This window comes from Psammomys obesus, unplaced genomic scaffold (genome assembly GCF_907164565.1).
Source record: "Psammomys obesus unplaced genomic scaffold, mPsaObe1.curated_primary_1811, whole genome shotgun sequence".
In the NCBI taxonomy this organism is placed as follows: Eukaryota; Metazoa; Chordata; class Mammalia; order Rodentia; family Muridae; genus Psammomys; species Psammomys obesus.
Window position 1 is genome coordinate 1910093 of NW_026590503.1, and position 16562 is coordinate 1926654.

General features: G+C 47.3%; 1 protein-coding gene across 2 annotated transcripts in view; it reads left to right on the top strand.

Annotated features, from left to right (window-relative positions):
• The window catches only part of Dnah11 (dynein axonemal heavy chain 11), a 260465-nt gene that overhangs the window by 210526 nt on the left and 33377 nt on the right, over window positions 1-16562 (top strand). For both annotated transcript variants that reach the window (XM_055607564.1, XM_055607563.1), the window contains 7 exons: window positions 1263-1467; window positions 3810-3974; window positions 6882-7022; window positions 11331-11501; window positions 12441-12563; window positions 14596-14789; window positions 15872-16020. In XM_055607564.1, coding sequence (XP_055463539.1) covers window positions 1263-1467; window positions 3810-3974; window positions 6882-7022; window positions 11331-11501; window positions 12441-12563; window positions 14596-14789; window positions 15872-16020 — 1148 coding nt within the window. The remainder of the gene's footprint in view (window positions 1-1262; window positions 1468-3809; window positions 3975-6881; window positions 7023-11330; window positions 11502-12440; window positions 12564-14595; window positions 14790-15871; window positions 16021-16562) is intronic.

Sequence of the window (16562 nt, forward strand, 5' to 3'; positions counted from 1 at the left end):
CCTGAGTTACACAGCATTCTGTCCTGAGTTACACAGCATTCTGTCCTGAGTTACACAGCATTCTGTCCTGAGTTACACAGCATTCTGTCCTAAGTTACATAGCATTCTGTCCTGAGTTACACAGCATTCTGTCCTGAGTTACACAGCATTCTGTCTTTAGATCAGTAGCAACACTGGCTTTTCATGACGTTGACCATCAGAGCATTTCAGCAATCAGAGTTTTTTACCGAGCAGCGCTGACCATGCAGCCTCTACCTAGGAGGCTGAGGCAGGAAAATCACACGTTCAAGGCCAGCCTGGGCAACTTAGTGACACTTGTTAAAAATGAAAAGTAAGGGGAGAGCAATAGATGCTTTCAGTGATACAATGCCTGTGGAGAGTGCCTGAGGCTATGTGCTCAGTCCCTGGGACCTCAAAAAGCAAAACCGCACATACGATAGTGAAGACTCTAGAATACTGATTAAGATTAATACGATTAAATGGGAGTGAGAAGGTGCTGCTTGCTTTAACTGCAGTCCAATCTTATGTAAATTTTTGCTCACCAAAGCAAAGGGCTGATGCATCTCTGAGTTTAACTTCTCTTTGTGTGCCTGTCACCTGAATTGAAGAACTCATCTGCTTGTTCCTCAGAGTGGGTTCATAGCAGAAAAGAGAACATAAGCCAGAAAAGATGGAATACAATCACGCTAAGTGTGTATTTCAATAGCTTCGCTTCTGAAACATAAGTAACTGTCAATATATTGTTACTATATTTACTATTGTAATACTGTGTTAGCAATAAAAGAGACGGTGTATCATTTAAGGACGTAGCGTGCACAAATCTTTACTACTTTGGCAAATAAACTACTCCACTTTTACACAGTAATGTAGTTCAGTGCAGACATAGCTTAATGTGCGTGTATACACACATAGCGTATCTATACCAACGCAGGCATGTTCACTCTGTCCATCAAGAACAGTGTTTTCCTATGGTTTCACATGAAAATACTTAATACAGCTGTAGGAAATAGCAACCTGATATAAGCTTAATCCCAGAGAGCACCATGAAAGCCACCATTTGCTGGTCGTCAGAGCAACATAGGCTGCGTGGCCACGCTGTCACCAGTTCACACAGGAAGAGGTGTGACTTAGGAAAACCAGGAGTAACCGGGAACCCCTAGCCCTGGCCTGCCGTACAGGAGTGTTACAGAATCAAGGATGGAAGGGCACCCCATGCTCATGGTCTCCAGCGATGTCCTGAGTGTCTGCTGTGGTCCATGCAGGTACATCAGGATTGGCGACAAAGAGTGCGAATTTAACAAGAACTTCCGGCTCATCCTCCACACAACGCTGGCAAACCCGCACTATAAGCCAGAACTGCAGGCCCAGACGACGCTCCTCAACTTCACAGTCACAGAAGATGGGCTCGAAGCCCAGCTGCTGGCAGAGGTGGTCAGTATTGAGCGGCCAGACTTGGAGCGGTTAAAGGTAAATCTTAGAGCGTCACCCCAGAACATACTCTCCCGCCCCCAGAATGTCCTCGCTGGCCTTCTGCACACATGGCAGTACCAAGCACTGCTCTGTGAGGTGGTTCCATAGCTGAGGGCAGTGTAGACACGTGTGGAAAGTGAAGATGAAATCGTCCTGGGAGACAGCAGGTAGCTAGGCCAGGCTCCGTGTGGAGATGGACCAGGTCTCTGCCTGGAGCCTGTCGGGGTTAGCTTCAGCTGTCATTTGCTTGATCTCCAATGGATGTAGGAGGGTGCAGCCCACTGTGGACCAGCCCAGAAAACTCTTGGAAAAAAATGGTGTTTTTCTTTGCAGTGGGTATCAATTAAAGACAGCTTCTTGGGTAGAGGAGGGACCCCGCTTGCTTCCTCTCTCAGGGCTGGGATTCTGGCTGAAACTGTGCAGGCCTGTTCAGGCTGCCGTATTCGTTCTCTGTGAGTTATGCGTGCGTCGGACCTGTTGTGTCTAGAAGACACTTCTCTGGAGCTGTCCATCATCACCAGCTCTCACAATTTCCTGCCTCCTCTACCACGTGTTTCCTCAAGTGGTTTGATGAAGATACTCCGCTGGAAACTAAGCTGCTCCCCTGTCTCTGTGCCTTTGGGGGTCTCTGTGATACTTTCTGTCTACTGAGAGAAGCCGTGCCTCCGATGATAGCCCAGCAAGCCACTGATCTCTAAGGGTTCTGTTTGACACCCTAAATTTTTCGTGTCCAGTTTTATTTCAGTTTAGATTTTGTTTGTTGGTCCTGATCCTTTGTTGAATTCTACTTCCGTGTCTTGAACTGTTTTCAGTATTCAACTGTTCGTGCTCTCACAGGCTTCATTAAGGGATTTGTTGGAATTCCTTTTAAAGTCCTTGGACGTACTCAGAATTTCTGTTTTACAGTTCCTGTCTTGATCTCCAGCCGTATTGGGTTGCTTGGGGCCTACTCTAGTAGTTACTAGACTCTGATGGAAACATGTCTTGTGTTCACAGCTTGATGCTGGCATCTAGTAATAGCGTTTGAGGTGGTCTTGGCGTCTGCTCCGTCTTTGGTGTGTGGGTGTTTGGTGTGTGTGATGTGTTCTTCGACTGCCATTGTCCTCTCTGGATCCAGTGTGGTAGCTGTGGAGGGCTTCTGAGCCCCAAGCTGGTGTGGCCACTGGCCTCTGGCAGAAACTGTTTCTGTAAGTCAGCAGGGGACAGACAGCCGTGTCCAAGTCTTACTCTGAGGTTGATGCTGTCTTTGGAGACCACACCTCTGCCATGAGAGCACCTGTGTGGCTCTGTGTGGACTCTCCTGTCTGTAGGGCTGGGACGTTGGTCTGTTTAACATTTGCTATAATATGGGAACCACAGGCTTCAGTTCCCTCCAGTATTCTTTTTGGTTTGCTGGTTTTCTTTTGTTATTTCAGATTTTTCTCTCAAGCAAACAAAAACCTCCTTTTTGAACAAAGCCTGTGTCTTGACACTCTCTCTCTGACCCACTGTTATTAAGGAAGACCTGGCAGGTGCAGTTCTGAAGGAGGCTCAGTGGATGATGTTCTGATTGAACCTCAGGATGGTACGACTAGGCCCATGCCATGGTCTCTGACCACCAAGGACCCCCTTAACCTTTTCAAACCCTTTCTTGGTGCCGCCATGTTATGTCATTGCCCTTCTCTTGCGTCAGCTTTGGTAAAGTTTCCCCCTGGTGGGCTTTTGACAAGGACAGGAGAAGGCTGTGGGCGTAGGGCCTGTCTAAATGATTGCAGCTTCCTCAAGCTCACTCCTTCTCAAGGCAGCTGTGGTTTATTCTCTGCCTTTACTGCGAGAATGTGGCCTGCCTCCCGAGGTAACAGTGTGCAGCCTGCCCATGAATGACCTCCCCTGGGTGCCCACAAAGGCTTTACTCTCCTTCAAAGGCCGGTCTTAGAGCCTTTACACTGGATCTGTGTCTTAAACTGTGACTCTCTGTACTTGCCTGTCCTTTTGTTCTGGCGTCAGTTGGCCCAGGTGAGAGACGATTGCACACACTTTCCGTATTGTGAAGTCTTCCTCATAACCGCTCTTCCAAACTGCTTAAACGTCAGAACATAAGCGAGAAATTTCTGTTCTTTTCTAAAACAGTCTTCTGAGAGGTTCTTGATGTTAAAAAAAAGTGCCCAGATGCTAAACTTTGGATTGTAACCAGATGCTAACATGCTGTCTCAATTATTTAAAAGAGATTTTCACAGTTGTGATCAGTGTGGCTTTCTGTGTGTCTCTTACCATGCCTGAACTGGCTTCTGTGTCTCCGGTTATGGGAGCTGGCCTGCACAGGCAGAGACCTAACCGCCATTCCTAACATTTCCTGTCAGCTGGCATTGACCAAGCACCAAAATGACTTTAAGATAGAGCTGAGACAGCTTGAAGAGGACCTTCTCCTACGCCTCTCCGCTGCGGAGGGGAGCTTCCTGGACGACACTGACCTGGTGGAGCGCCTGGAGACCACCAAGGCCACTGCAGCAGAGATAGAGCGCAAGGTAAGGGCAGCAGAGACCGCCTGGCCGGTCCAGCGCTCTGCCTCTGCTGGAATGAAATGTGTGATGGCCGTCAGCACAAAAAAACAGTCCTCTGGCCCCAGAAGTAAGGGAGTTGACTCTGGAGCCAGCTATGTGTGCCCACGGCGTGGGAGCACAGATCCAGGTTACCCCCAATACTATAACCCAATGCGGAAACAGAGTCATAGTGTTTTTTATAGCAACCGATAAGAAATGACAAACCTAAGCACTTAGCACAGATGGGAGAGGCATTAGTGGATGGGTTACAGCCAAACAGGGAAAACTCTACAATGAGCTCGGCTGTTACCTACTGCATTCTTAGCTCTGAAGCTGGTAGAAGAAGCTAGTGGCTTGCTGAGAATCGTCTTAAAGGTAGCCACAAAGATATTAGGTCAGACGGGGGTATACGGGCCATGAATGGCTTTCAAGGGACTAAGTATAACAAAAGATAATTAGGCTGGGGGGTGTGTGTGCAACATTTTAACTCTCCATGCTCAGGAAGCATCTTGACATAGTTGGCTTATCACCACACCCTCTGGGGATTTCATGCCACACAGTTTAATCAGGGTCCGGCAATTCCCCTGGGAAGACAGGTTTGTTCTATACTCTGGACACTTAATGAGTAGTCCTCAATACTCGGATTAAGGTGTGGGGCTAAGAGTGGAAGTGGCTTGATTTGTACTTGAAGTTCCACACAGATCCAGTCATCCAGATCATTTTCCTTGTGCGACCTGCGTTGGAGCCTGCTGGTTTATATGGCAGAAACAGAGGAGGGCACAGCTCAGCTCCAGTAAATAACATCCCAGCGTTCTGGCCCTTAAAGAAAGCTTTTCTTAATTGTTTAAATTATTTATTTATCCACTTTACCCTCTCCCTTCTCTCCTCCCAGCCCCACCCCTGCTCCTTCTATCCCTGCCCCCTACTCCTCGGAAGAGGGAGCCAACAACAGCCCACCCCAGCTCACCAGCTCGAATCAGGACCCAGCACGTCCTCCTTCCCTGTGGCCTGGCGGGGTGGGCCCCACAGAAAGCAGACAACAGAGTTCATGACAGAGACAGCCTCTGCTCTCCTTACTAGGGAACCCTCATAAAGCCGAGCTGCCCATTGCTGCATCTGTGTAGGGGGCCTAGGTCCTGTCTGCGCATGGTCCTCGGCTGGTGCTTCAGTCTCCACGGGCCCTTCTGTGCCCTGGTTGCTTTGGTCTGTTGGTCTTCTTGTGAAGCTCCTGTCCCCTCTAGATCTTCTGTCCTTCCCCTGACTTTTCCACAAGACTCCCTACGCTTCACCCAATGTTTGGCTTTGAGTCTCAGCATCTGTGTAAACATACCGAACGCTTCACGAATGAAGCCTCTGGTGGCAGGAAGCCAAGCGGGGATGGTCCTATGAACATCAGTTACCCTGGGTAAAGGGCATTTTTCCAGAACTGTTTCTCTTGAATAGCTTCCTGGTGACTGAGTGGCATGATTCACACGGGGCCACGTGTGTTTTGTGCACTCTGGACTTTCACAAGTGGCCACTGTTAACATTGCACTGTCTGGATCAGAACTGGGCTCTTACTTGCTTTGTGAACCATCCACATTACAAAATGACCCACTAATTATCCGGTGGGGCTGTGTGGCCATACATTCAGGGTGTGTGCCTTAAATTAAGCCAAGAGAGTTCCAAATTACCCTCTCCTTCTAAGTAACAGGTTTCTAGGTGGCTCCTGAGATCGTGAAGATTAGGGCAATTAAGTAAATTAAGTGTTAGCTTTGAGGCTACCATCTAATTGTCTTCCTGTCTTCCTACTGTCTCACCCTGAAGCCGCCTCCCTCTGCCCTGCATTCCCTTCACACACCTTACTAGTCAGAGCCACTGAAGTGTTTAGGGGGAAATATTGTGGCCCCTAAAGCTGCACTGGGCCAGCAGCATGTGTTCCTAGAGAAAAAAAGAACTAGGTTTTTGTTCGTTTTTAGAAATGGGCATTTTTGACCCCCGAACAGAAGTGAATATATTAACTGATGGTGAGATATAGTGTCTCAGAAGACGTGGCCAGAAGCTAATCAGTGAGAATAAAGGGCCATGTGAGTGCATGGAGCTGGTACACTGCGGGATTGGGTGGAGACAGCCCTCACACGGAGGCTCTTCGGGACCGTGGCTACTGCGTGCGCTGCTCACCTTGGCCGCGTTTGTAGCCCTTGTACCTAATAAAACCACGGGCACTGCATTGACCCGGCAGACCTTTAAGAGCCATCCCTGGGAGGCGATATCGCTGGGTTATTAAGGCCTGAACGAGAGGAGGGAGGCAGGAAGGTGACATTACTCAGAGCAGATTCTGCAGAGTCGAAACAATTAGCATCATTTAAATCTATAGGCTAGAAAGCAGCCAGCACGATATCCCTTCCTACTGGAGAGCAGTCATAGAATAGATTTAAGACTTTATTTGAACTGTTGTGTATTGTTTGGATGTGTGTTGTGTTTGCTGTGCACCGGGAGTGTGGGCTCCCATGTTCCACGCTGTCTGAGATCAGCGCACAGCCCTCTAGACTTGGTTTTCTGACCCAGCATGTGCCCAGTTCTGACTTAGGCTGCTGGACTCGTGTGCAAGCCCTTTTCCCTGCGGGGGCCATCTCGCTGGCATGGGTCAGGTAATTTGTTCTGTTTTTCTGAGCAGGGGTCTTACTCTCTACAGCAGGCTGCTCTGGGATACCCCATGGTAGTGCAGAGCAGACTCAAACTCACAGGACTGTTCCGGGCTCAGCCTCCAAACCCTGGAATTCCAAACATGATCACAGTGTCAGGGGCACATAGTAACAGCTGCTCATTTCAAATATTCCTAAGGGTCCTTCCGCTGCAGGGATCTGTTTAGAAATGGGAAGACGACTTACGCTGCCAATTGATCCACTGCAGGTGACAGAAGCCAGAGAGAATGAGAACAAAATCAATGAGACTCGAGAGTGCTACAGGCCGGTGGCCACCAGGGCCTCTCTGCTGTACTTCATCATCAGCGACCTCCGGAAGATCAACCCAGTCTACCAGTTCTCCTTGAAGGTAACACGGAACAGGGCAGGGAAACCCACAACTCCAGAAACCCAGTCCCGGAAGAAAGGGAGAACGAATGGGGCAAAGCATTTTTTGTTTGGTTGGTTTTGTTTTTATTTTTCTGAGACAGGGTTTCTCTGTGTAATCCTGGCTGTCCTGGGCTCACTTTGTAGACCAGGCTGGCCTTGAACTCGCAGAGATCCATCTGCCTCTGCCTCCCTGAGTGCTGGGATCACAGGTGTGTGCCATGCTGGAGGGGCAGAGCATTTGAAGCAACTATTTTTTTTTTATATTTTTATTTATTTATTTTTATGTACATTAGTGTGAAGGTGTCAGATTGCTTGGAATGGGCATTACAGACAATTGTGAGCTGCCATGGGGGTGCTGGGAACTGAACCTGGGTCCTTTGGAAGAGCAGGCAGTGCTCTTAACCACTGAGCCATCTCTCCAGCCCCTGAAGCAGCTATTATGGTAGCAGATACTCTAAAGCATCCCAAGAAAGTGGAAGTTTTCTCCTCGTCAAAAAGGGTAACATTTTCAGATGTCAAACAAACTGCCCCCAAATTTTACATGTTGTGATTATAAGAGACAGGATTTCAGCTTGTGCCTGCTTGACTCCAAAGGCCAGGCTTTGTATGCCATGTGGTTCTGCCTTTACGAAGTGTTTGGGTTTGTTTGTTTGTTTGTTTGTTTGTTTGTTTGTTCTTGCTGTCAGTTTTGAAACGAATATTCATGAAATCATTCATCATGCAGTCAGCATAGGTTGTCTTTTGTTTAGTTGTTTTGTTTTGTTGTTATTTGTCTGTCTTGTTGTTTTCATTTGTTTTCTGTTTATTTGTTTTAAGAGACAGGCTTTCTCTGTGTAGCCCTGGCTGCCCAGAACTCACTTTGTAGACCTTGAACTCCCAGAGATCTACCTGCCTCTGCCTCCCAAGTACTGGGACTAAAGGCGTGTGCCATCACCACCCATGTGTTTTGTTTTGTTTATAATAAAGGTGGGCAAAGGCACAGGGGACACTGAAAAAGAAGAGACTCTGGAGGGGAGACTCCCTGGGGAGCAGGATGTGAGGGGACGAGGGAGGGAGAATGCCACACTGTTTACCACACCACAATGTAACACCATGTATGAGTGTCCCAGGGATTCAAATGAGAAAAGCAGCGCATCCATGTGCAGCCCTCAGTCAGCTTTACCTGAGTGGTTTTATGTCAAAGCTTCTGTTTGTGTTTTTATTGCTCCATGCTCTAACATGTTGGTTATTGTTGTGGTTAATTCCTTAAACAAAAACTATGTTCATTTCAGACTTTTAAGTAATTGGCTTTGCAGGTCAGGGCCCACCAAGGCTGACAACCTGAATTTGATCCCCTGGACCCAGAAAGCAGAAAGGGAAAACAATTCCACTTGTAGGTGGACAGATTTATCGTTAATGAACACACAGACTTATAAAAAGATGTATATAGTAATAAATAGGGAATTACTTTATCAGAGGCCAGGCAAAGCCTTCCAAGAAAGTAGCATTTTAGCTAGCACTTGAAGGAGAGAGAGGAATTGGCTACCTGGCAAGTTCTGGGTAAATAGGGCTGGGCAAGGCATTAAAGGAATTCGGACCCAGGCTTGAAGACCCACCTCTGGCCAGAGGGTAACAAGTGTGAGGGGAACAAGGGTTATGAGACAGACCCCAACAGGAACGCAGCCTGGACCTGATTCTGTAGAACTTCTCAGGCTCATATGAAATCTAGATGATACTCTCTGTGCAAAAAGAAGCCAGTGGGAAGCCTCAAGCAGATGGCAGAAGACTCGGAAGTGAGCCTAAGGAAGGTGTGATTTGAATCTGCAGCCTCAGGCCCCGGTGTGCCAAGGAGCTGAGTAGAACCGGCACGCCTCCTGCTGTGTAGCTGCATGTAGCTATCATGCAATGCCTGTGAGGAGCACAGTGCGGCTGGGTTTCACAACAGCAACAGAGAATGAACAGAATGAGAAGACTAGACCAGTAATGGCGGCCCAGATTAACAGATGCCCAGCCGGACCCAGGCACTGCAGAGCCTTCCTTGTGAGTCTTCAAAGATGGAGGCAGAGACGGCTTAATTCCTTCAGCATGCTAACCAGTCAACACAGCCTAAATGGGCAGCTCCAGGCCAGTGGTGAACCGTATCTCACAAAACAAGGTTGACAGCATCCAATTAATAAGTCCTGAGGTTGACCTCTGGCTTCCAAACACTTGTGCATGAAGAAGAGTCAGTAACAATGACTACAAGAGGGCTGAGCTCAGCTCAGCAGTGGAGCACTTACCAAACACTCGTGAGGCCAGTGCTTATCTTGTGTATCTGACATCATAGGATTTTCCCTTCACATACATACTACGAAGCAAATCATTCTGTTCTCTCATACTTAAAATACGTCCATGTGGAGACACAACTGTGTGCAAGCCCATCCATCTTCAGGTAACCGGACATGAAATAAAGTAACACATACTAAGAGTAATTTCAAAACAAAGAAATAATAATCAGTTGTGGTAATTTTAAGTAATTCTTATTCTTAGCCTTTTAATTATTACATCAGTGTTCCCTAACCTGCCATCACAATCAGTAAAGACGCAGACCCCTGTTAGGCTCTAGATTTGCCTTATTTTATTTTGGGCGAGGCAGACAATTCCACCTACGTTATCTCATTGTCTTCGGCACCATTTGCTTTAATCAATGCTATCCGGACTACTTTCCCTTAGTAATTCCATCACTACTTGCTTATATTTTCATCTGGGCCATTCCTTCCTACGCTGTTCTCGGAATCCTTCCTGCAGGCTATGTGGTTCTTCTCCACCCCATGGCAACTCTGCTCTCTCCTTTTTCCTCCACCTTTTTCCTTCCTTCCTCTCCCACAGCCTTCCAACCTAGGCCACACATAGACATCCACCTTACCCACGTGTGCTGGCATTTTATTGGTCAAACAGAGAGGCAAGTTTGCAATGTCATTTGGGGTACATACACGTGTGGTTGCAGAAGCAGCAGACAGAGCACAGAGGGGAACATGGCTAACATTAGAATAGATATCACAAGACCAACCTCAGCGGCAGTCACAGGACATCCCAAAAGAAAAGAACAAAGACCCCAATAAAAGCACGCCGAGGACCTGAGTGGACACTTCCCTGCAGAAGAGATGAAAATGGCCAGCGAGAACGTGCAGAATGTTCAACATCACTGATTAAGGAGACTGAGTCAAAACTGCGCAGCGGTTACGGTGGCTACTGGGAAAGCAAGACCGACCGGTGAAGATGTGCAGGGGAGTCTCCTCACGTGCTGCCTGAGATGTCAACAGTTCTGCATCTGAGGAAAATAGGTGGCATTTCCTCACAGATTAAAGATGCAGCGGCAGTGTGAGCCAGCTGCAACCCCACTTCTGGCTGGATTTATAGAAAGAGCCCTTGAAGAGAGCCCCAGACCCGTCTTCCCAGCAGTGATATTACAGTGAGCCAGCGGCTGGACCACCCACGTGTCTGTCAGCGAATGAGCGGGTTACCAAGTGGCCTGTGTGTGCAGTGGAACACAGAGTAGCCTTTCAGAGGAAGGACGGACATCCCAAGGCATGCTATGACATGGTAAAACAAATGAAGCAGCTGCAAAGATAAACACTGCATGACTCCACTCACGTGAACACAAAGCAGAGCAGTGGCTGCCAAGGCTGGGAGAGGGAGGAAAGAATGAGCTGGCAAAGGTTCAGAGACTCAGTTCTGCTGGGTGAGAAGGCCGTGAAGCTGCTGACATGCTTTAATATTACTGTACATTTAAAGCAATTCCAGAGGTAAAATGTTACAGCTAGTTTACACATAGTCTGAAGGTAACTGAAGCATATGCATGAACGAGGAGAGGAAGGTCTGACTGCTAAGAAGGAAATGCAAATAGATTTTGTAGAATCGTTTTAGTAATGGTCAGGAACTAAGCATAGGGACACACCTAGAATCCTAGCCCTTCAAAGGCAAAGGCAAAAGGATTGACATAAGTTCAAGGCTACCCCTGTTTATAAAGTGAGTTCCAGGCCAGGCAGGGGGAAATAACAGAAGACTGTCAAATGTGGGCGCCCATATGTGGACACACACACACATACATACACGCACACACAGGTATCATGACCTCAAACCTTGAATGAATAAATGAACATTTTCTGTACGGCAGAACCCCTCAGACTGTTTTAGCAGCTCATGTAAGCCTCGTAAGAGTCCTGCCTTGTCCTCTGTCTCCATAGAGCAAGTATAAACTGCACCTAGTGTATCCGGGGCTAGCTAGACACCCAAGCATTACTCTACCCTCTAACATCAACCCTGCCAGGCTTTCAACATGCTGTTCCGCCGGGCTGTTGAGCAGGCCGACAAGGTGGAGGAGACTCAGGCTCGCATCTGCGTCCTGATGGAGAGCATCACCCACGCCGCCTTCCTCTACGCCAGCCAAGCGCTGTTTGAGAAGGACAAGCTCACATTTCTGTCTCAGATGGCCTTCCAGGTGAGGACGTCAGTCACCAGGGCTGCCCTGAGACCCCAGCTTGACCCCTCTGTGTACTGTGTGTTTTCCTCCTGCCGAAAGGAAACCGAAATGTCCTGGGAGCCTGAGCGTGTGACGGCTTTTGCCCCGGGCTCTGGTTTGGGGACCTGAGTACCGTGACTCGAAGAAACACCAGTGAGACGCCCTGTGCATCTTCTCAGGTCCTATAAACGAACTTCCCTAGGTCAGGGTTACGAGTCCAGATCTGAGTTTCTCAAAGTCCTTAAAAAAAAAAAGTCACACATGGATTCATCCATGTTGCTAACAACAGAGCTTCTGCTTTAGGCGGGACAGATCCCGCCGTGCCCAGTTAACATTACATGATGCAATAAATTAATTAGCTTAATTTAGCCCTCCTATGATGTAGCCATGTGTCAAACATACATATATAAGTTTATTATATATGTAATTTGTCAATATATAATATATATATACATATATAATTTGTCAATTAACAATAGATTCTCTAGAGCAATAAATAGTAAAAAAAGTTCCACCAAGCCTTATGCTCCAGTTTTTGGTGAAACCTTCTTGTCTTTTGTTTTCACATAAACATCTAAGGATTTGCTTACAAGGCCATGATAAGGAGGGAGATGACACCATATTCTGATGAAATAAAATTGCGTTTAGTGGTAGCCCAGTGGGGTAGATATAAAAGCCAACTTCACGTGTTGTTTACTGCTGTAGGCATGGAACTGGGAAAAAATGAACCCTCCCGAATATTTTCTGTTCATTGCTGGTTTGAGTTTTGAGGTCATCTGTACAATCTGAGTCTATTTCAAATGCACAGTAGACACTGCTCGGATTTTCAGCAGCCATGCCTGGTTAATGGCAGCAGCTCCTTGTGTTGTCATGCTGATGGAAACCAATTTCTCTTTTGCACATGTGCGTTCTCTCAAGATTTTGCTGAGAAGGAATGAGATTGACCCCCTTGAGTTGGACTTCCTGCTTCGGTTCACAGTTGAGCACACACACTCAAGCCCTGTTGATTTTCTAACTGCTCAGTCATGGAGTGCTGTTAAGGTACGTGAGGAATTTGCTTTCTCAATTCTTAAATCTTTTTTTCAAGCAATAGGTTTATTTAATGTAGAAAGATAATTTATAAGATAAAGATAATATAGACATCACTTACATTGTAGAAACATGGTATATACTTTCTATTAGCCACTTGGCTGTTTTCTCATCCAAAGATAAAGGAGATTTTGGTCTGTGTATGGGAGAGAAACTCCCTAGTAATTATATGTAGTCAGTCATGACCTTTGATAAAAATCAAAGGATATAAAAGATCATTTTTAATTTAGTTAAATCTAGTTTCTTTGTTCTGTTTCATTTTTATTATAGTTCAGCGCATTTTCTCCATGGATTTTGAAATAGCACAATATAGTAGTTTATTCTTACGATGAAGTGGTTAAGCTGGGTTGGAGAGATGGTTCAATTGGTAAAGTCCCTGCATAGTCCAGTGTGGTAGCAGTGCATTTGTAATCCCAGCACTGGGTAGGCAGGGGCAACAGGACCCCTGGAGCTTGTTGCCCAGCAGATAGAGCTGAATTGGTAAACTCCAGCTTCAAAAAGAGACCCTGCCTCAAAAAATAAGGTGGACTAGCCAGATGGTAGTGGCACACACCTTTAATCCCAGCCCTCAAGAGGCAGAAGCAAGCAGAGCTCTGAGTTCAAGGCCAGCCTGGTCTAGAGTGACAGCCAGGGCTACACATTGTCTCAAATCCCCTGGTGATGGTGGTGATGACAATGATGGTAATGACTATGGTAATGATGATGATGGTGATGATAATCATGGTGATGGTGATGAGGATGGTGATGACAATGATGATGATGGTGATGGTGATGATAATCATGGTGATGGTGATGAGGATGGTGATGATGAAGATGGTGTTGACAATATGATGATGATCATGGTGATGGTGATGAAGATGGTGATAATGATAATCATGGTAATGATGATGAGGCTGGTGATGATGATGTGGAGAGTGACAAATAATAATAAATAATAATAATAATAATAATAATAATAATGTGACGATGATGCGGAGAGTGGCTGAGGAAGACACCCAGATCTACTTCTGGCTTCCACATGTATATATAAGCACACATGATGTAAACACACATGCACACACACCACATACACATCTGCACATACACATATAATACATTTGTTTGAGCTGAAATTATTTCTCATATTTCAGCCCAGTTATCCTCAGTCTGTTTCTGCCAGATCTTATTGTTGAGACTTCTTCATCTCTCAGGCTCTGGGTCAAGGTCAACATACACTAAGCTCTGCTCTGATTTTTGGTTCTAGGAAGAAAATACCTAAGTTATTTTTAGTGCATGGAAACACTTAGTTTTGTTAGATTTTTTCAAAATGGCGTGTGTGCGTACACATGTGTGTTAATGCAGGTGCCCAGTGAGTCCAGAAAGGACCAGGGTCCCTTGGACGTTGGTTTGCAGGTGACTTTAGGGGCCCAGTATGGATGCGGGGAACGGAGTTCGGCATTACGCTAGAGCAGTGTGCTGTCAACCGCTGAGCCGTGTGACAAGCCCTAGTGGCAGGGTTAGGAAGTTGAATTTTTATTTAGTTATCACTTTGGAATTTAGTTATCACTTTGGAACATGTCATAAATCAGGGTCTCAACAGACGGCACAAAGGGCTGGGTTAGGAAGACAATAAGACAGACAACCAAGAATAAGAAAGAAAAAGGAGCATTCCTGAGAAGGGAGGCAGCGGAAGGGGCCGGCCAGCAGGAGCCTTCAGCAAAGGAGTGTGGTTGCAGACAGTGTGTCAGCGTTGGAAAATAAGTTGTGCCACACCTGTTCTCACCACTGACACACTCACCCCCGCCCATCTCCTGCCATGGCTCCTCACTGAGCAAACTCAACAAGGCCAGCAGCCTGGAGGTTGCCATGAACCTCAGCTCCAGGCAGGACAGGGAAACCCTCAGGAAATCTGGACCATGCACAGGACTGCCCGTGTCTGCCAAGGTGCGAGCATGTCCCTGGCATTCCCTGCAACTGAGCAGGGTTCTGCCACGCTGCGTTGCAGGCAGTCGCCCTCTTGGAAGGATTCCGAGGCCTAGACCGAGATGTGGAAGGATCTGCCAAGCAGTGGAAGAAATGGGTCGAATCAGAGTGTCCAGAAAAAGAACGGTTGCCGCAAGAATGGAAGAAGAAGAGTCTGGTCCAGAAACTGATTATTTTGAGAGCGCTGCGGCCTGACAGGATGACATACGCGCTGAGGTGAGCCATGGGCCTTTCCAGCGAGACAGACTACCATGGAAGAAACTGGGTCCTTGAGCTGAGGAGGACTTCTGCTGAGATTTCAGTTCTGAAATCTTAATGGAGGGCTGGCTTATGTGCGCACTCAGCACATCCTTCCAAAAAGCCCAATCCTGAGTTGGGTTTGAGGGACGAGGAAATGGTGCTCATATCAGTAGAAAGTCTGGTACTAGCAGAGTGGGAGGTCACATACGTTGTCCATTTCCATCACCGCTATGTCCTCACTGGCTTGGAAGGTTTTGCATGTCAAACAAAAAGGAAGCTTTCCTCCAGGAGCTGCTCACAGCCCTGTAACTTTACAGCCATCACACTTCCAAAGCAGAAACCATGATCCACAGGGCAGCCCAGTGCTCTTTTTCTCTGCCCTCTTGGCCTCTGAGTAGTAATAAGCTGTTTAATTCACACCAGCCTCCTTTTCATTTGAATTCACCAACCAAAGCTTTCTTAACTTCATCTCCCCAGTGCTATTATTTTCCCACAGTATCCGAGTGTCTCGGGTCTTTTCCTCTGCTTTGTCTAGTTTGGCCAGTTTTGGCTTTGCAGAGACCTCTGTGGAACCCTGCCTTACAAGTTCGTTCTGCTCCACAGTGCCGGCTTTCTGCGAGGTCCGGTGTGGAAAATAATCCCTGCCTAATTGCACTTCCCAACTAGAAACACTCCGAAAAGCATTTGTATATTCATGAGAAGCCCAGCAGGCTGGAAAATTGCACTGTGGCAAATCTAATGAACTGTTAATAAGTAATGGAGGAATCTGGCATGAGTTTGGGGGCTAAAAAGCTGTATGCGGACAGCTGCTGGTGCTCAGAAGGGGACCCCAAAATGCAACAGGGGCTTCTCAGTGTCTCAAGTCCTGCAGCCATCCCCAACAGACACCTCTTCCCACAAACACCGTTTGTTTCTTTCTGGTACCGAGAATGGAGTTACCCGAGCAGCGACACTTTTCAAGTTGGAAATCAGCCATGCAGGTTTTTGTTTGCTTCTGTTGGGAGGAGGTTGCTGTGGTTTGGTTTTGTTCCACTCTCGCATGTCCTTTTCTTAAATAGAAATTTTGTAGAAGAGAAGCTAGGTGCGAAGTATGTAGAGAGGACGAGACTGGACCTAGGCAAAGCATTTGAAGAGAGCAGCCCTACCACCCCGCTGTTCTTCATCCTGTCCCCGGGTGTCGATGCCCTCAAAGACCTGGAGGTGCTTGGTGAGTGGCCAGGAGGTTTGCTGCCCCCTCCCCTCCATCCCCTACCTCCCACCTCGTACCCTCACTCCACCTTTCCCCTTCACCCCCCACCCTTGTCTGCAGCCCTGCCCACCCTTTCTGTTCAGCTATCTTTTTTTGATTTGTTGGAGACTGGGTGTGTGGAAATGCACAACTAATAACCCTGTATTCCGGCGCACTTCCCCAGGGCGCATTCATCCGGTTGGCATAATGCAAGGTTCTTTTGTACTGTTTTCCACCTTTTGCCGCTATGAGGGCCAGAGGGCAATTTTCTCCATGCTCGTGTAATCTTGTACCCCCTGTGACTAAATAATGGTCATTAGGGCGGGCCTATTCAGTTGTGTGAGGCACGGTGGCTCTGAGCTCCGGATTGCTGTTCCCCACACCCTGCTCCAGGAATGCCAGGTTAATGTAGCTGCGGCCTGCCTGGGCTCCATTTAAATGTGGCCTCACAAGGTGAGAGCAGCCACATGTACCCGATGAGCCAGCCCCTTCCAAACAGATGCCATTTCCGCCACATGTTG